This window comes from Gavia stellata, chromosome 6, assembly GCF_030936135.1.
Source record: "Gavia stellata isolate bGavSte3 chromosome 6, bGavSte3.hap2, whole genome shotgun sequence".
NCBI lineage: Eukaryota > Metazoa > Chordata > Aves > Gaviiformes > Gaviidae > Gavia > Gavia stellata.
The window spans coordinates 19,496,437-19,516,939 of NC_082599.1; the positions used below are offsets into that span (position 1 = coordinate 19,496,437).

General features: G+C 38.7%; 1 protein-coding gene across 2 annotated transcripts in view; it reads left to right on the forward strand.

The window, feature by feature from the left end:
- PRTFDC1 (phosphoribosyl transferase domain containing 1) overlaps window positions 1-13,904 on the forward strand; it is a 45,520-nt gene extending 31,616 nt beyond the window's left edge. The window contains exons 5-9 of one of the 2 annotated variants that reach the window (XM_059818877.1): window positions 9,117-9,134; window positions 10,590-10,672; window positions 11,088-11,134; window positions 13,137-13,213; window positions 13,852-13,904. In XM_059818877.1, the coding sequence (XP_059674860.1) occupies window positions 9,117-9,134; window positions 10,590-10,672; window positions 11,088-11,134; window positions 13,137-13,213; window positions 13,852-13,899 (273 nt within the window). In that variant the 3' untranslated portion in view covers window positions 13,900-13,904. Of the gene's footprint in view, window positions 1-9,116; window positions 9,135-10,589; window positions 10,673-11,087; window positions 11,287-13,136; window positions 13,214-13,851 lie in introns of those variants that run through there. The other variant, XM_059818876.1, reaches the window with a different exon arrangement.
- Window positions 13,905-20,503: the final 6,599 nt, after the last annotated feature.

Below are 20,503 nucleotides of genomic sequence, written 5' to 3' on the forward strand. Positions count from 1 at the left end.
GTGTCTTGAAGCATTCTGCATCTTCAATACCTCAACTGCCATCTTTAGACACTTTTGTTGTTCGGCATTTTTTTTAATTAGATTTTATACTGTCTACTTTTCTGACAGTTGCCATCCATAACTGCTTTTTCCACAGCAAAAGACACTATTTTTTTTTTCTTCCCCAAAGTCAATCACTTTTCTTTGCACTTCCTTCTTAGGTAATCTGTTCTACTCCTCATCATTATTTTCTTTTTGTTGTTGTTGTTCTGGAGGAAGGAAAGTACAAAGAAAACTTGCCAGCCTTCCTATAGCAATTTTCACATGGGCTCTGCTCACTCACTGTCTACCTGCTTCTACATCGTACTTGTTCATAATTCTGTTGATTTTTCCTGTGTCCAGAAAATCCTCTTCCAATTCCAGATGACCAGGAAATTTTACTTTTTCCTTCAAAAAGAGAATGGAGACAGTGACCCATTCCTGCATTACCTTCAGATTGACTATGGTAATTTGCTCTACTTCTTTTGCACAACAGAAGCATGCTATAAAGATGGGTGCAAGTAGAACACGTGCGTGTACAGTATTCAGCACAATGCTCTCTAAGAACAAAACATCAGAGCATATCATCATGCCCTCCATTATGTCCCTCACTCTGTTAACTCTTGGAGATACTGAACCAGCTTTACGGACTTTTAAGTAGCAGGAGTCTGTATACATAGACTTTTAACACACCAAGTTGCTTCCATCAGCAGCTGACACTGATCAAATTGAGTATCTGAAAAAATAATGTTTCTGAGATATGATATCTGTTGTTTCAGGAATGCCGTAAGATGTGGATCAGCCCAGCAGAAAAGATTAAAATCACACATTCACGAACCCTGTAGAAAGCTCCTACTTAGATGTCTGATTTCTCAAAAGTCTTTTATATTATTTTCTAACATCTTGATGAAGTGTTAGTATATGTGAATTTCAAATTTATATTGCCATATGGTTGCATATTTGCCTATCATCCAGTCATTACTTAAGCTTCTTTTAGATACTAATACATTGGGAGCCTGCTGTAAAGTACTGGCATACTGTAGGATGTAAATGAGATGAGGTTTGAAGGTAGAATTAATAACAAGAAATTAATACTAGGCAATTGATATAGTTGGAAGAAACAAAATTTCAAGCATGCAGATCCTTCTGTTGGTCTGAACAGAATCAGCAAACTTCAAGCTATGTACAGATTGGGAGAAATTCTTAATTTTAACCTAATGTGTTAATCAGACATTTTGGGAGAAAAAAGTGATTGTCCTACATGATCACCTGCCCTGTGACCAAAGGGGCAGATAAAAATGTTAAGAATTCCTCTGAGCTAAAATAAGAGAGCAAATTATCAGCTGTGGAACACTGATAAATGAGTTGGAGGTCAGCTGCAGTGGAAGATTGTAATGTGCCATAAAGCCAGTATTTTGTTGAGTCCACGACTTCTAGTGCATACAGCAGTTCTGAATTTTTGTTCCCAGGCTCAGCTGTTGAAGGTATTTTGTGGTCTCTTTGAGGTTGTGGGCTGAAAGGTCAAAGTTCTTATGTGAAAAATGTTCTCCCACTGCGGACTGGGCTGTTAATTAAATAAAAGCTATTACTTCCTGCTACAAACCTTACTTCACTGTAAGGTGGTTTTTCCAGGTCTGAAATAATTCTTCTTTTCTCAGTCTTGTGTTCTTTCTGTTTCTTTTTAACAGCTTTTTTAAAAAAATGTGTGTGCATGTTATTCTACTGATTTTATGCTAACACATTTAAGGATGAAATACCCTCTTTGGGTATTTTCTTGCTATACATGCAAGGGCTGTGTTTGTCCTCATAGCTGTAGTATTGCATTAAGTATGATTGTTTATTTGATTACTTAAGTAGAGTTTCTACTTTCCAGGAAATACTCCCCCTTTCTAAATTTGCAACTTAGCATTTTATCATGTTAAAATTTTACATTTTATGTTAATTCAAAGACAGCCTTTTCCTCAGACTCTTATTCAGTGCTAATTTCAAAGCACTGCTATTTCATAGCAATTTCTCCTTTGAAATCAGTCTCCTAAATAGAACATTAAATCAAAATCTAGAAAAAATAGTTATTCTTTTCCAGGAAGGTAAAAAATGTTTTCCATAGTACTACTGTCAGGCAGGAGGCATACATGATCTCATTACTCTGCTTGGTCTTGTTAGCTGACATTGTTCCATTTATTAATGGCCTGTGGGAAGGTAAACAATAGAAATGTATTGACTCAGTGCCAGAGTATTTTTCAGCTTATTACAAGTATGATTTTTCTTACATGTATTATAATAACAACCTACTTTTTTGTATAAGCTCACATGGCTTTGAGAAGCAGTAAACTACAGTTTTTTGTTTTTTGCAGGTTTCCAGTCCATTGTTAAAATTTTTTTAATTCACAGATACATTGAAATTTATTATAAAAGTGAAAATGTGTCTCTTTAACATGAGAGACAAATTCACATGGAATGCAGGGATTAGAAATTATTTCTTCTTCATTTTACATAGTACTAATATTGTCAAAAATCTCCTGCTTTTTCCAGATGTCCCAAGACATGCTGCTATGAACCATTTCTACTGCTGTCTAAAAAGGATATGAGAGCACAAATTTTATTTTTGTGTAGATCCAGTTCACACCACAAATACTATTTCTGCTCAGTGCAAATGTCCATGTGCAGAGTCACAAGTCATGTGCACCCTGATCCCTCAAAAGTGGAGAATTTTATACTGCACAACACCCCTTTGCATTTAAAACCACAGTTAGAGTATAATTTTAGGGCCAGTGCTTTTTAGTGTTTTTATAAATTATCTGGATGCGGGATTTGAATGTACATTAGGTAAGTTTGCTAATGACACTAAACCAGGAGGACCTGTGGACTCCCACAAGGGCAGAGAGGCCTTACAGAGAGATCTGGATAAGCTAGAGAGCTGGGCAGTCACCAACCATGTGAAATTTAACAAGAGCAAGTGCTGGATTCTTCACCTGGGACGGGGTAATCCTGGTTATACATACAAACTGGGAGATGAGAGGCTGGAGAGCAGCCCTGCAGAAAGAGACCTGGGGGTTTGCGTTGATGGCAAGTTGAATATGAGTCAACACTGTGCCCTGACAGCCAAAAGGGCCAACTGTGTCCTTGGGTACATCAAGCACAGCATAGCTAGCCAGTTGAGGGAGGTGATTGTCCCACTGTACACTGCACTGGTGTGTACTGTGTGGAGTTTTGGGTGCCTCAATGCAAGAAGGACATCAAACTATTAGAGACTGTCCAGACGAGGGCAACCAAGATAGTGAAAGGTCTCAAGGGCAAGACTTACGAAGAGTGGCTGAGGTCACTTGGTTTGTTCAGCTTGGAGAAGAGAAGGCTGAGGGGTGACCTCATCGCAGTCTACAGCTTCCTCAAGTGGGGCAGCAGAAGGAGAGGTGCTGATCTCCTCTCTCTGGTGACCAGCGATAGGACATGAGGAAATGGAATGAAGCTGCGTGAGGGGAAGTTCAGATTGGACATTAGGAAAAGGTTCTTCACTGAGAGGGTGGTTGGTCACTGGAACAGGCTCCCCAGGGAACTGATCATGGCACTAAGCCTGTCAGAGTTCAGGGAGCACCTGGACAACGCTTTTAGTCATATGATTTAGTTTTAGGTAGTCTTACAAGGAGCAGGGAGTTGGACTCGATGATCCTTATGGGTCCCTTCCAACTTGAGATATTCTGTGATTCTATGATTCTATATTGCGCTAGCCTACTTCCTGCCAGCTACCTGGTAGAAACAGCTGTAAACAGGATGAATCAGAGTCATCCGTATTTATCAGGTCCCAGCCACCCCTCTGATCCATCGGCACTGAAAGCTGCTGATTCTCTTGCAACGACTCAGTAGAAAGGTGTTTCAGTCTCTGAGAGTTGAGCCACCACCCCTTCTTCATTTGGACTATATAAGAAATCTTTCCAGGACATATTTTAAAAAACAGACTGTTCTCTGTGTCTCACTGTAAGATATAAGAGCACCCTTATTAGATTTCTGGATGTACTTCACAGATTGTATTGGCGAAGATGGCTCTACTCAGAAATTAAGCCATCTTCAATCTAGTCAACATGTCAGTAAATATTCTTATTTCCTGTTCCAAACTCCAGAAATAGACAGAAAATATCAAATGCATGCCAGAAGGCCGTATTACTTTTCTTGTTCTGTGGTTTCCTCCTCTGCAGTTGCCTCAGATATATCTGAAAGGACAAAACAGTCTTGATCTACATGGTACAGGAGCTTCAAACATATATACTTGGAAAAAGATCTTTTCTTCAGCATCCTTTAGCTTCCTGTCATTTGTCCAGCTACTGCTGTAGCTGTAGGACCACAAGCTGATGAGTTTTACCACTCTCCTGCCCACCAGCTCTCAGGCGGATTTCATGATGAAGCTGAATAAGGTCTTTCACATAACTGTGACCTTTTCCAAGATGTGCTGGATGCAGCCAGCTGTGCATTTAGGATGGTGGTGACATTACCAATAATATACCAATTTGCCGTATCCATTGCATTTTTCTTTTATCTTCTTCTATCCATCTGCTCAAAGATAAACTAATCTATTTCAGCCAGTTTTAGTTACACACCGCCACTACCTAGTCTTGGATACTGTGTCTCAAAACATTTCTTGACAGTTTGTTCCTCTACTGCTTTGCTGTGCCATCCCTTTTCTGGAACCCTTCTACCAGTAGCCTGCTTCAACAGGAGAAAGGTAGGGGATAGGCAGCATTACAGTCAGTTTCCCAGCACATCATGTCGTTTTGTAGGAGATGGTTTCTGGTACCAGAGGATGGCAAACCATTTTGAATGCCTTCAGTCATAAGCAAAAGTTAAGTATGATGACTTTAGTCACAGTAACCTTGCCTAATCAAAACAGGGATTAATGTATCACTCTCAACGATCAGGATGCCTGCTTATTTATATATACGAAATGTTTTCATATCTAAGTATTTTATAGTGGCTTTTCCACTACTAAGTCCTTACATACAGGATTTCTCCATAGCACAGAAAATCCTCATCAGTATTTTGGAAATAATGAGAATGTGCTTAATACAAAACAGAGAATCTGTGTTTCCTGACCTTGACAACTGCCTGATTAAAGGGAATTGCAAAGGACCAAATCTCCGAATGCAAATCATTTGCAATTGTTGGACTCCTTGACTCTGAGGAGAAGAGGCAAGAATAACAGAATGCTGGTTAGATGATTTCAGGGTCCACCAATATCATTCCTTCTCAAGTTAGTCAATAAATATGAGATCTTACACTTCAGCTGAAGTCATGTGCAGGTGACTATCGCTCTTGTGGCCAGACAAACTCTTCAGGCATGTCTGGATCCATGTTAATCTTCTTTCTTTCATATGAGTCATTTGTGATAAGGAAATGTAGACAAGATTAAATTTCTATTAGAGGGATGTATAACTGGTTGGAAAGCTGTTCTCAAGAAACAGTTAATTATGCTTCACTGTCAGACTGGATGCATTAAAGAATGTTCCCCAGGGACCAGACAATATTTAGATCATGATTTAAAAGATGGAATTAGCATTTAATGCTAGTGATACTACCTGCAAAAATACTACAAGATAGTATTATGAACTTAAGAAATTATTTTAAGAATTTGGTTCAAAGGATGACATGTAATGACAATAAAGATGAATACTAACTTTCTGTGTTTACATAGAAGTAATCTTTTGCATAAACACAAGTGAGGAAGGACTGACTAAGCGACAGTTCTGGACTGGAGATGATAGGGGAATCACAAGTTGCACGAGACAACAGTGTACCTTTATAAAAGATGTAACTGTTGTGCTGGAATATATAGAAAGGAGGATTATTTGTAAAGCATACAAAGTGGTTCTTTTATTCTTCTCGACACTGGAAAAGGTTTCTGTCTGGTTTGGGGTACCACAACTGGAGAAGGATTCTGACCACCTGGACAGGTTCCAGAGGAGAACAAAAGAATGATCAGAAAGCTAGTAAATAGAGCTTCTGAGAAAATGTTAAATATAGGGGGTGTTTACTCTGAAGAAGAGGAACTGAGGAAGTACGTCTGTCTTCAAATATAGAAGAAGTTAAGAGAGAAAAATAAAGCTTTTTCTATGTCCACTGCAAAAGAAGTTCAGGTCAAATAAATAGCAACATTTTATGATTTCCACTTGTGAGTAAGCAAGAGAATCCCTATTGCTGCTCATGATAGGACTATGTTTTTCTGTCATGGCCCTGTGTGCACTAATAGGCCTTACTGGCCATGACCTGTGTGACTTGGGCCCCTACCTACACCTGTGGGTACAGGAGCCCTAGTTCAGCTCAACCCTGGGCTTTTGTCTATGCCTGAGCTATGCTGTATCTTCAGCTCAGCTACAGCCATGCCTGTACGTTACTACAGACATTGATCCAGACCCTAACTCACAGACTGATTTCCCAATTTAACCTTGGACCTGTCTCATCACTATGGACCTGCCTGGAGATAAGTGGGCTGTGTTTGCTCATGGTTACTCTCACTGGACCCCATCCCAACCTGTGGATTGACATCTCAGCTTGACCTCAGATCTGCCTCATCAGCATGAACTTGCCTGATGATATACACTCTTGGTTGAACAAGTGTCAGGTCTGCCTGCTCCCCTCGCTGGGGCACTATGGGGCTGGGCACTGGCTGGCGAGGCCCCTGCACCGCTGGCTGTGTTGCTGCACTCAGCTCACGTCTACCTTTCGCTCAGGGAGCAACCAGCCTTTGCTGCACCCTGACACAGTCTGCTAACGCAGGACTTTGCAGCCCTCTGCCATGTCAGTTTTGGTATGTCCCATCTTATGCCATAGCTGCTGGATAGGTCTTGTCACTAGAAGACCTGTGCTTTTCCTTTGGTAGGAAAGTTCTTGTCAACGGTATGAAGAGCAGCAAGAGATGCACAAAACTGGCAGAATGGGTCAGGATGTCAGGCTGATGTTGTCAGGTCAGCCTTTCCTACCAGGTGCCACTCACAGTCACCCTGGACTGTTTGTTGGTACTAAAAGAGTTCATTTCTGTCTTTAGTTCTGGTGAGGTTCTTTCCTTGTCAAGTCTTCTGCTCTCTCTATGTATCACATAAATATATGTGTGTGTGTGTATGTATATATACACAGACATAAATATTTACATCTATCGCCAGCTGTGCAAGTTCCCTGGGGGATGGTTAAGCCATTACTCCTGCACATAATCTTCAGATGTTCACTGACTGAATCAAGTGATTTGCTTATGCCTCAGAACTAGGTGTCCTGGGCTAGTCTTTGGAGGTGTTTTTCCTAGTTATGACTTCATCCAGGAAGCCAGATGAAAGCCAAACCCTTTTTGGATCCAAATGGCTTCCTTCAAGAAAATGTGTCCCTGCACACTGTCATAAGCTTCTCCTGAACATGGTTTTGGTCGCTTCATCTTATCTAGAGGACTAACATACTTCCATTCTTTCTTGAAGGAAGACATTTCTAGAGGCGGGGCGTCTTTGGACTTTTGTTGTTAAGAGGCCTTTGACTTTTTACCTCCACAGGACTAGGTCTTTGAGATCCAGAATTGTTTGTGTCAGCAGCTAAGAGGTTGAAAGTCAGGAGTGCCAAGCAGGATAACCACCAGTGAAACCTGTTATGAAAACACCAAAACGGAGCCACCCTCCAAGATTAATACACATTCCACTGAAGCTCGGTCTAAATTAGTGGCTTTCTTAAGTGATATCTCCATTGCTGACATCTGCTGAACTACTACGGGGAGTTCCCTCCACACCTTTACCAAGTGTTTTGCCATTTCAGAAGCATCCAGGTATAATACAGTGTGTGGTAACATGTTTCTGCAGTGGTTGATGCATGAAGCATGCTATGTCTCCCTACCAAGCACTGTGATTGTTAGGAGGAACTGCAGTATGAATATAAATATGGATAATTCATATTAATAATTTCTGTTTTGAAGATTAAAAAAAGATTTACGTATCAGTTAATGGAACTGTCAAAGGTGTGCTGTTTATGAGCGCAGTCCCTTCACACACTCTTTTCTCCATCGTGTTTGAGTCTTTCTCAGAACTCTCAGCCATGGGATTCTGTGATGGAAAAGGAAGTTAGACAGTCTCTACGTTATGCATGTAGCAAAGCCAACAAGCCTGATACAGAAGGAAGGTGGAATATAAGCTAGTATGGTGAATACTGCATGGATATGAAACTATCCGTCTCAAGGTTTTCCAGGACGTACAATGTGCACATGCATGTAAGATGGATAGATAGACAGATAGATACCCGTATTTGTGAAATAACTTTCCTCTTGCTATTGCACGTTTCACCTCAGAAAGTAGATCTTAATAAAAGATTGTAAGAGTCCATCCTTTTGAACGTGCATATGGTAATTCCCACTAATAAATAGACTCTTATTTCTTCTAATAAGGACATTACCTCTTATTATTGCTTTTAATAGAATAACAGAAGTCACCTTAGTATTGTGATTCCTGGAACAGTGATGAACCATTTCAGCAAAAAGATCAGCCTGTGTGATCATGCTGTCATAAGGCTTGACATCACTGCTCTTGACTGGACCACTCCTCTTCAAGTAATACTACTGATTTCAGCAGCAGTATTTGAAGAGAAAGAGGGTGCTTCACAGTATGAGAATGGGTGGTATAACTTGGCCTGTAATCCTTTACTGTGAGGTTTCTGGGGGTCTGAGGAGGGAGGAAGAGCCTTTATTTCAGAGTAAGGACATTATTGCTGTAGTCTCCTATTAACATTGGAAATAGTATTTTAGTGAACGACAGGGAACGCTGTAGTACACGTCTAGATGCACTGGAATGAAGTGAAGCTCATCCCATTTGGATTTCTTCAATCTAATTTTATTTTCTGAAGCTACATCCATTCTTGCACAAAGAGGATAATCTAGATAGAGATGAATAAAGTTGTAGCCCCTGACTGCAGGGCTTGCTTTTATGGCTGTCTCTTTTTCAGGGCACAAAAATGAAACAGGAAACTCCTTATGTCCTACCGTGTTGTACGTGCATATGGACCTATCTTGATTTCACTTTTTCAAACATTTGTTTCTTTTAGTTTGTGAATATTGTGTAATTGTATTTCTTTTTGTTTGTTTCTTTCAGAATGTTCTAATTGTGGAGGTAAGTTGGGTGCTTATGTCATATTGTACTTAGATAAAGTCACATAGTCAAGTTGTGATTGTGTCTTCACTTTCTAAAACCCGTCTGTGTTTACATTTCTTTAGCTGGGAGGTGGTGAAGAGGGAGAGGGGTTGATTTGCTTAATGACCTCTCAGTCTTTTTGCAGTTGCATGGTGGATCAAACTACATTGCTGCCGCTCTGATTGGTATTCTGCCTTGTGATACCTAGGAGTCTTTGTTTCTGTGTCATTTGATTTGTTCTTTCTATGGTTTCATCAACTCCTGTTCTGCAAGTTGTTCTGTTCCTTGGAGGACAATGAATCAACTGCAGTCGTGCCCTGCACTTCTCAGTTGCCTGAGTTTGAAATAGTAGCATAGCCCTGAACATGCTTTACAACTTCAGGGATGTTCACACGCTGGTTGAGAATGTCCAGTCATTCTCTCAAGTCCCCGTGACTCCTGCTCGTTAGCATTGCATTCTGCAGTGTCCCCTGGGGAGGACCCGTCACAGATATGTTGCTGATGTAAATCAACAGTGTTCAGTTGTAGAGGAAAAGAATGTGTCACCTCCTGGGTGCTGCAAATGCTCTCTTAATTAATGTAGGTGATTCTCTTAAAATGTTGGAAAAGCAACTGGGATGGTTAGGGAGCATGTCAGGATCTGACTGGCATTTCAGGCCCAGTCTGCTTGTGTGGGAAGTAAGCTGGACAGTGTAATGAAGGAAATGTATAAATGTTGGAATGTCTTTTCTTAGCAAAGGAGGGAAAAAATGTCATCAGCCACAGAGATGGCTGGTTACATGAAGAGCTTCTAGGAGCTCCGTATTTGCTAATGCTAACTGCTGTAACAGAAATGGAAAACATCTGCAGCAAATTTTATTAATGGTACTAGATAGCTGGGGAGCAGAGACAAGGTGTTGCTGATGAAAAATCCACACCCACAGAGTTCAGGATCAACAGCTGCTCTCCATGTCACGGTCAGTTTTGTAGCCAGGTATCTACTGCTTTCATTCAGATCAGGTTGGGTGCAGCAGCTCTGGAGACTACTCATTTGTACTGGACTACTAAAGCAACAAATAGGGCAGATTTAGCCCTGACGTGGAGAGATGTTGACATACTGTCGTCTTGAGCATAATATGAAAAGTCTGATCCCTGCGTCCTTGCAGTGCCCAGTGAAGTCATCTCCAGTCCCGTGTTACATCCCAAGTAGTAGAAATGTAGCTATTTTCCAGAGGAAGTGGACAGTCCTTTAATTGATTATTTTATGAGTAGCAAGTGCTTGCTTCAAAGAGTGTGAGCTCAGTTATAACCTTTTTTGGATGTGGCTCACAATACACTGGGAAAAATACATCATTTCCACAAAATAAGAAGGTGGAACTGCTCAGTCATTGTCCAGATTTCCTCTTTTCAGCTTTCCTTTGTTTTTTACTTACTCTGTTTTTCATGTTTTGTAAGGATATTGTTGGAACTGGAAGGACTATGAAGGTTCTGCTTAATAATATAGAAAAATACAAGCCAAAAATGATTAAAGTGGCAAGGTGAGTAAAAGGATCACAAGACTTGGTAATTAATTAGTCTAGCCCAACATATTTTCCAGTGGAGGTTCCCTTTCCGAGATCCTGCTTTAATTCAATGCTGCAGTATTGCATGGGGAGCTCAGCAGAGGAGCTGCCTGAGTCACTAAGAGGAGGGTGGAGGAAAGGAGAGGAAATACTTTTGTATTGTTCTGCAGTGGCAATGACCCTTCAGCCATTTCAAGACTGGCACTGATGGACTTTGAAGGGGAACACACCCATCTCTTCCCTGCCATCAGGACTTTGTTGGGAGGAGAAGCAGAACAAGAACAGTGATTCGCATGGCTCGGAAGTTTTTTGATAAAGGGAATAGTTTTTATGCATGTTATTCAGGTAAATAGCTAGATTTACATGGGTTTTATTTTGTTTTTAATTACAGTTTGTTGGTGAAAAGAACATCTCAGCCTGATGGGTACAGACCAGATTGTAAGTGGTGGTGTGAAAACCTGTACATGACAATACAAGAAGTTACCATTATTCTACCACTTGCCTTTCATATCATTCTGTGGACTGCTAGAAGCATTGTAAAATACCAGTTGTCAATGGGACTATGGGATGCAATGGAAAGATTTGTGTAACTGTGGTTTGGAAAGCCTAGCCTCCTTATAGTCTGCTGTTTTCTGCAGAGTGCTAACTTTATAGGGAAGTTATGAAAGGGTTTAATTTTATCCATGTAAGGTGAGTGCTTTATCTTCTGTCTCTGACAAACTGTGTAGAAGAGAAAGTCCATTTCATCCTTTTCCTTTCTCATTGCATCTCTTTGGAGGAGCTGGAGGATTCCATCTGAACATCAAAGGTCTTTTATTGTGACCTAGTTATTCACAAGTTTTACATTTTTATAACAGAATAACACTTCTTATTATGTTTTTTGAAAAGTATTATTGTTTAAAGGGTAAACAATGGTATTGTAATTAAATCCCACCCCCAAAAAGCAAAAGATAAATTGGGCTTTTTAAACATCCTCCTGCTTCTCTGTTTATGTCACACCAGCACCACTTCTATCTGAATTATTGGTACTTGTACTGTGCTATGATGAAGCCATAAATGGAGCTATACCAAGCTATTGTCATTTTAGACTTACTAGAAAAAATGATGTAATAACAGGTATGTGGCTAAATACTGAAAAGAATAGATCCATCTAGAAGAGATCGACCAGTATTTGCTACTGAAGAAGGCTCTGGTCAGCTGAGCTGGGGAGGAGGGTAGAAGGAGAGTAGGCAGGTGAGTACCAGGAGGCAGCATGAAGGGTCTTGATTTGGGATGTGGGAGAGAGGGGAAACTTTATGAAGCAAAAGTTACTCAATGTTGGGCATGGCCCTGCGGTTGTAGCCCAATAATCTGAACTGTGTCCCAAACATTTTGTTGTACAACTTTCTATACAGTGGTATTTTTAACATTTAGAATTTAATCCAGTGAATTAAAGCATATATTTGACTGGATTCACTAATGTTAAACATACAAAAAATACAATAAAATTACTTCATGAAGGGTAGCTTAACATTTTTATGTAATAACTTGTAAAATGAAACAGATTTTATCCTTGTTTATTCATACAGTGATGAATTTTATAAAACATCAGACATCTCTCTTGTAAATCACTGACAGTGCTGTGTCATTTCCTCACTTACCCAAATTTATTACTCCAAAGTGTCTATTAATTACCCACAGTTTTAGAATTGAATAAATTCCTTACTTGAATACCTGTAAAATTTTTTATGTTGACCTATTTTTGTGTCCATAAGGTTATGTTTTTCTCTAGTTACTTAGTGAACAATTTGGAAAGAGTCTAACTTGTTTTATATAGTGCAGATACTGCACAGACCTTCACACTCAAAAAGTGTGCCTATGCTTAGCTTCAAGTGTGTGAGTTGTATGAATCAGCTAGACTGCATGCATTTACTTTGTTAAGCGTGTGCATGAGTCTTCTTAAGGTTGGGGCTTTAATTTAAGAAGCATTTGACATGTTTTGGTAGCATAATATGCAAAATAGTTTTTGCTATTCTCAGGAGAAAGTATGTAAATCTCTGAAAGTTACTTCTGATTTAAAATTGTGCATTTTTTTCCTCAGTAGTGTGATACTGGACAGTTGTCATCACACACATATACCAATGGAACTTCCAAACATAGGCAGAATTTTTCAGCTCTGATTTTGGCTTCCTTCTGCACTGTGTCTGTTGTGCCAGTGATAATTGTACACAACTCTCCTACTCTCCACTGACTATTCACATCTCTGTCACAAATAGTCTATAAGCAGGAACTGGTTATAGGGCTACTACTGACCTTGATGTCTCAGACTCAAAAGTAACATAACCTCTATTGACTACATATATCTATAGTTTGCTTGTCAGAGAACCAACACATGAATTTAAGGGCTATATAATTGCCACTGATCTTGTATTGATGGTGTTTGTTATTTGTCTCAATACAGATTACGGATTTGAAATTCCAGATTTATTTGTGGTAGGTTATGCCTTAGACTACAACGAGCACTTCAGAGATCTAAACGTAAGTTTCTTTAAAAAAGATAGTTAAAAAAAAAAATCACTGTTTTACTTTGCCAGGGTGTCTTAAATACCCCATAATTTGCCTCCTCCCTGGGGCCTTAATGTCATGGTTGGGATCCTTTCAGTGAGTGTAGAACTCCCTGCAAAACCTCCAGTAATCCAAAGGAGTCACTGCTCAGCGCTGTGAACGGTTCCTTCCATCTCTTCCCCCTAAGAGCAGAAGTCATACCTCTGCTACACTTCCGTCTTCTGTGAGCCTAGGACTTCACAGGTCCACCATTCCCAGTATGTGCAGAGGCAGCAGTAAAAAGTGAAACGCAGCTTCGGTTCAGACAGATTTGGACTTCTACTGCTATGTTGCCTGCCCCTTTTCTCAGCGAGATAATGATGGAAAAAAGGTGCAAGCCTTGCCTTTGCTTCCTGTGGTACTCCCAGGGATGGACCCAAAACTGGGAGTTGCAAGTGGGAAAACTTGCTGTAGCTAGAAAGTGAAATCAAAATTCAATTCCAAGTCTCTGGAAAGGAAGGGGTAATTACAAGATCACTAGATAGGTCAAGAAAAAATATTTCAGAACAATTCATTAATAATTAATAATGTAATCAACTATGCTGTTGCAATCAGTGTTATATTTTTTTCAGCACATATGTGTTATCAATGATCATGGCAAAGCAAAATACAGAGTCTGAAGCAGTAACATCCTCACCTGAAGATTTGTAAGCTCAGTGAAGCAGAAATTTGACTACACTCCCTCAAGCATCTGCCAGAAGAGCGGTTCAACTGACTTGTGTTTCTTCAACTCAATATAATGAGGAGTTTACTCTAGAGATACTGATTAATATTAAGAGAAGTGAGAGCTCTTACCTAAAATGTGAAGTAGAGGGCTTTTAAAGTTGTTACCTTTTTTAAGTATTAAAATTACCACATAAGATGCCTTTTGACTAATAATTTGTCTGCCTCAAGTCTCATTGTGAATACATATTTTCTTTGCTCAGTCCATCATTCTACCCATTGCAATTCATGTACTTCGCTGTGTTGCATAAGATCATTCAAAAGTGCCATTCTGTGCTGGAAGATTATTTTACAGAATTTTATTGACTTTAGCATCCCTTTAGTCTTGGTCAGATATGCTGCTGCCAAATTGAAAGCATTATTTTGATTTAATTCCACAATTCAAAATTCTCAGCTGAAGCTGTATGTTGTATGACAGTACATTTCTAGCAGTTCATTACTGCCTTTTCCGAACAGAAGTTTTAACTCTCAGAATGTGCTGAATTAGAGTGCTGGTACAAAATGAACCTTTGCAAGACACTGTTGATCTGAAATTGGAAGATGACTTGGTTTTGCTATGTCATGTAGCCATAGATCTAACCTGTTTAATGTGCTGAATTTTAATCAAGAGAAAACAACGCCAGGCAGGTTTCAATTTCTCTGTGGTATCCTCCTACTTCTATAGGGCACAAAAAAGTAAAAAAATTAACATAGTGTTCTCCTGTGCGTATATTCTTAATTAAACCTCATTAAGCACAAAAATTGAATGCTAGTCAGACAATTATTCAGTTATGATTTGATTTTTGTAGCATGTCTAAGTTGAGACTTTTTGTAACCATATGTTGTCTTTAAGAATACAGACCTGACAATGTTGGATAAGACTTGTATAAAAAAAGAAAAAAATGTATAGGAAAACATAGAAAAACAGTTAACGCATGAATACTGTAGACTCTAGAGATCCCTCCCTCCCTCCCTCCCTCCCTTCCTTCCTTCCTTCCTTCCTTCCTTCCTTCCTTCCTTCCTTCCCTTATACATCGTGTTTGAAGAAGTTTGTTAATTTACATGCTGTATTAAATGTGAAAAATTTAATTCTGTACTGTGTGTAACTATTCTCAACAACTTCCTGAGGGAAGCCAATGCAAAGTAAGTAGCTGTGTATCAGTAGCTTTGCTCTGAACTGTAAGAGGCAGATTGTTATTAGCTTCAGGTTCCTTTAATAAAGAAACATTAAGAACACTTGTTACATTGCACAGTTGTTTATTTTCCTGCTTCAGCATATTTCACACATCCTGTAAAAGCTCTTCAAAAATATGCATTTAACTGGTAATCTAAACATTCCTTATGTATGTATCCTGTGGCTCGTAAGCTATTACTTGGATAAAATCCATGATATTAATGGCATGAAGAAGATCAAAGAATTATTGTGATTGCTAAAGAAATGCTTTAGCCCTCTCTTCTTTACTCTTTTCACCTATAAAGAGTTCTGTTGAAAAGCTTTCCCTCATAGAATAACTTCCTTCTGTCTTGGAGAAGAAAGCGCACCCATACAGCCCCTGGAATAAGCTGGTGAAAAGAGTTTGATCTTTTATGAGAGTGTTGAAGTTTTTCTTAATGCTTCTGATTTCTATGGATTTAGTAATATTGGCACATTGCGTAGGCAGACATGCTTAGGCTTAGGCTTAGTCCAGGAGATCCATTAGGTTATTTCCTTTTTTTCCTCTCTTCTTAAAAAGTCACAATTCAGTTTGCCTTGCTACAATGACCAGCCTTCAGCAACAACAAAAAAAAAAGTAGCAAGTGAATTAGTGTGAAAATATCAAGTACTGTAGATGCACATAATTCACTGTGTTAAACTTGTTTCATTGGAAGATTCAGATTATTAAAATCTACATACTTAATAGAAAATACCAGATTTATAGAAAAGATAAGAACTGGAAAGTTTCTTCAAATTAATACTATTTCCTCTTGCCATCATATTTTTCACATTGTGAAAATGCACCATACAGATTTCACTAGTGAATTTGCATGTGCCATTATACTGTGAATAAGAAGTGTTTTTCTATTCTAATGTCATATTTGAAGTTTGTACCTTTATGTATCTGAGCACGTCCAGATGTCTCGGTTGCCATCCACATTACTCTTTGCTTGAAGCACTTCCATCTGAAAAATTAGTTTTCAATTACTTTAATAATCAGATTCCTAAATATCATTAGTGTAACTGAGGGAACAGGTAATTATGCATATATGTCTGATTAATATTGGGTCTAGTTTCTTTGGTGTGCTCAGATAGTTTTAAAAAATCATAGATTTTTTCTGTAGCTGTCTCCTGGTTCAATAATAGTGTTGATTCCACTCCTTTAATGTTTTTCAGTTGTGGTTGCACCCTATGACCCACAAAGCAATGTATTTTTTTTAAAATCAGTTCAGCAACATCTGTTACTGAAGAAGAGAGGATGTTTTTTACAATCCGTTATTTTTCTGGACATTGTGTTTATGTATTTGGTGGGCATCCATTTTTATCTCAGTTTTCCTTCTCATGCACTCTAACACCTGCATCCTTTCCCTACCTGTTGAATACAAATTAGCATGGGCAGTAATTTGATTTAAAGTTACATAAATGTTTAGCAGCCATCAGGTTTTAGACTTTATTCAGTTCATTCATGCTTACGTCTGGTCCAATTCCAAAATATCTGAAAGGGATTTTCTGGAGAGTAAGCCAAAGCAGGAAGAATAATTCCTGCAACTTGGTTAACTGAATATAATTTAGGATTTCATGTTACAAACTATAGATATGGTCTGAATATCTAGTAGTTTCTGCTTAAAAATATAATTTAAATAGTCTAAAAGGTCTGTAATTAAAATACTTTTTTCAATTCAATTAGCTGCTACATTATTGTCTTTATAGTTGAACAAAGTAGAAAATCGTGTCTGGTTTTTTGATTGCTTACTATTAGTGTTTTATTTCCTGACCATATTATGTTAATCCTCAAAGTTTTATGAATAAATTTCTGTAATGTAAAATTCCAACATTTCCCCCCAAGATACAATATTGACTCTGTGTGATACTCAGCTGCAGAACAGTTTCTGATCTGTGAAAGAGTCAAATCATCACAGTTTGTACACAGCAAAATGCTTAACTTGGAGATGTACTTACGTCATGAATCATCATTATTGCTCTGTGGTGAGAATAATATTTATTTCAATAAAAGTATTGGAGTTTTAAATTTGAACATTTCTTTATACTGAAGAAGATAAAGCCAAATCAGCTTCTCTGCATATGTTTGCATTTTGATTTTCTCAGATAAAATGGTAGTGAAAACCCCTGTTGTAATCAAACTTGTTACACATGCAGACTGTAATTGATTCTAGCTACCTAGAAAACTTTAATTTTCAGTTTCAGTTAAAAATGAGAATCTCAAAAGAAAAACATTACAGGGTAGCATAGCAAGAGAGAGAGGGATCCTTGCCCTTCTGTAAAACCATCACATTTGGGAGTTTTTCCCTTCTTTTGCCTTTTTAAATGTTTTCCAAAAACCCAGATAGTCTACGTATAAAGATCTGACATGAATGCAGTATCTAAGTGTACCATAAAAAGTATCTTAAATTCTTTTTCTCCTTAGATTGGAGGGAGAAATTTACACATAGAAGTTAATGTAGGTGTGTGTTACCTCAGTTCAGTCTTGCAAAAGTTAGCTCCGGCTGTACTCACCAGAGAGCACAAGGTAACCAAAGAGTCAACCTCTTTTGGGGCTTATTTCAGTAGTCGCCATTTGAAACCTCATAGGTGAGAGAAGCAGAGTGTCAGGTACTTTACCCATCCTCTCAACAAAATGAAAATAAAGCAGAGGGAAAATAAAAGCTTTCACCCTAGTTTCATACACCTTTCACAATTACTCATTTAATGCTATATGCCGCCTTCTGGGAAGTCAGCCACATACAGCTACCCCAGTACCTGAACTCATAGTGTCTCTACCATTAGGGAATGACTGCTGTGTTTGTCAAGGATATCCAGAGCAGCGAGAATACCACAACAACACGTGGCCAGCTAGAAAAGATTGATCACAAGCCATAAACCATACTGTGGGATTATTTTGCGGTGTTAAAAAGATAATTCTTTGTTAAGAAAGAGCAATATTCTGCACTTGCCATAAATGAGAAGAGGGAAAAGATAACCAAAACAGAGAAGGGAGTGCTAACATATTGGAGAAAGGTCATTTATTTTGCAGAAAAGATGGAGAACACAGTATTTTTCAGAAGGCAAAAAGGGGACATCAGTTCTGGGTGAGGCTCGGTAAGCCCCGTGAAGGTTGTCAGCCGTAGTTGAGATACTCACTTGTGCTGTTACGAAGTACTGGCTGACACTACCTTCCTTTCTGTTGATAAACTAGTGCTTGGTTTCTTTGTACCTTCACCGGAACACATGTGTATCTGCAACTGAACTTTTCACTGTTGCCAGTGATTGTTTTGGAACACAAAGCAGGTTCCAAATCTGCAGAAACTCAGACTCAGTTAAATACTTTGCTGACATGCCGTGTTCCTTCTGCTGCTGCACGGAGCAATGAACTACTGACAAACTACTGGAGTTTGCAGTACAGCAATTTATTTGTAATACTAAGAGAGAAGAAGGTTTGGATACCATTCAAAGGCTGACCTTTAGTTTGTTTCAGGAGTGGCATGAAAGATTTCCCCTTTTTTCCATAGCAGAAAGAAACAAAAATAACTTCTAATATTGTGATCTAGCAGTCTCTCTTAGACCTGCGTGATTTGGCCTCTGATAACGGTAAGAAAATCTCGTTTCTAATCATGATGCAAGATTACCTTACACTAAATCATTACTACACGTGTTCCAAAAGCCATTGGTCCCACTGTTAGTAAAGCTTTGTACACTTGTCAGCACTGTTAAGTCATGAGGTTATACAAGGGACAACTGTATTGCTGGAAGATATATGTTATGCCTTCATAGCGATTGTATTTGCATAGAAAAACATTGGAATTTAGCTAAGATGTTTTGGAAGCAATGCCAGAAAACAGTTATCTTGAAGTGCCTTTTCTCAGTAATTTTCCATTTTCCTAAACTATTAGAAGTATTAATCTCTTTTCTTCAGATTACTTTTCTCCAGTTACACCCTATTTTTATATTGTGTTCTATCTTGGTGTATTTTAACCAAATTCTTGACAGTCGCATAGTTTTTAATGACATTCATGAACATTTGGTTTTTTCCCAGGAAAGCCCTTGTTCTGAAACATTCAGGGGCAGATTTTCAAAGGTGCTTAAGCACCCAAGAAAATTTTATGGGATTTCACCTGCTTGGGTGGGTGCCTAGCTGCATCCTTCAGTGATTACGTACCTTTGAAAATATGTTTCTTGCCTAATCTGGTAGACTGGGAAAACATGCAATAATGTAACTTGGAATGAAAACAGAAGGTACCAGAATAAAAGGGAGAGGCAAGTACAATTGTGTCATTCTTTGATGTGGACATGAATATCTCTTTGTCTTTCTGAATCATGCAAGAGTTGTTTAATTGATTTATTTGTTTGGGTTTTCATGAGAATTATTGTAGTAGCATTTCTGCTTTTTCTTAGGAAATTTGGAATGAGGTGAGAGTGCTCAAAATTTAGCTTTTGGAAATAATAGCTCAGCATAAACACAGAGAGACAAAAAGCAGACCAGATGCAAAGGAATATTCAACAGTAGCATGAGCAGCAGAGGAGTCAAGGAGGGTAAAAAATGAGGTGTCACTGGAAACTTTAACTGTAGAGTATTGACTGGAATGGATCCACCAGTGAGTGTACAGGGAGGATATTAAAATCAGCTAAATATGACCTGCTGAATGAGTGCAGAGATGGAAGGCTTTCATTTGCTGATAGCCACTTTGGTCCTGGGCCCATTTGTGCCATATGGGAGAGAAAACCATAATAAACTGGAATTGTTTATCTTCCTCCAGAAGGCATTTCACATAATAACATGATGCTATTAACAGCATTCAAGTTTTTAACTACAAACACCCAATTTAAGCTTCCAGTACTATTTTGCCTAAGCTGTGTACGATGCAGTCTCAGCTCTGTGAAGTCGATCTGAATCTCTCTGTGTCTTAAATTCAATCAACCACATTAGACACCTATGTTTCTCTATTTGAACAGATCTCAGTGTTGTTACTAACAGTCTCTCCGTCTTATTTTCTGAGGTTTTTAGGTCTTCCCATCTCAGGCTTTACGCTATGCCTTAGATCTTTATTTCCATTTCTCCCAATTCCTCTTAGTCCATGTTGGGCAGAAACCAATTTACTAGCTCAGCAGGTGCTGGGAGCAAGGTGAAGGATGATCTGGAAACATGGCACAAACACTGGTGAGTTCACAAGCCTTAGAGAAATCAAACCTCACAAACCACTAAGACATTCTACTGTGTGGCAGTTACTGGTCTTTCATGGGAGATTTTAAGAAAAGTACCAAATACTTAATTTAAGGGGAAATAAATTCTCTGGTTTATGTCCAAAAGTATCAGAGCGGAGAAGCTAGCTGGC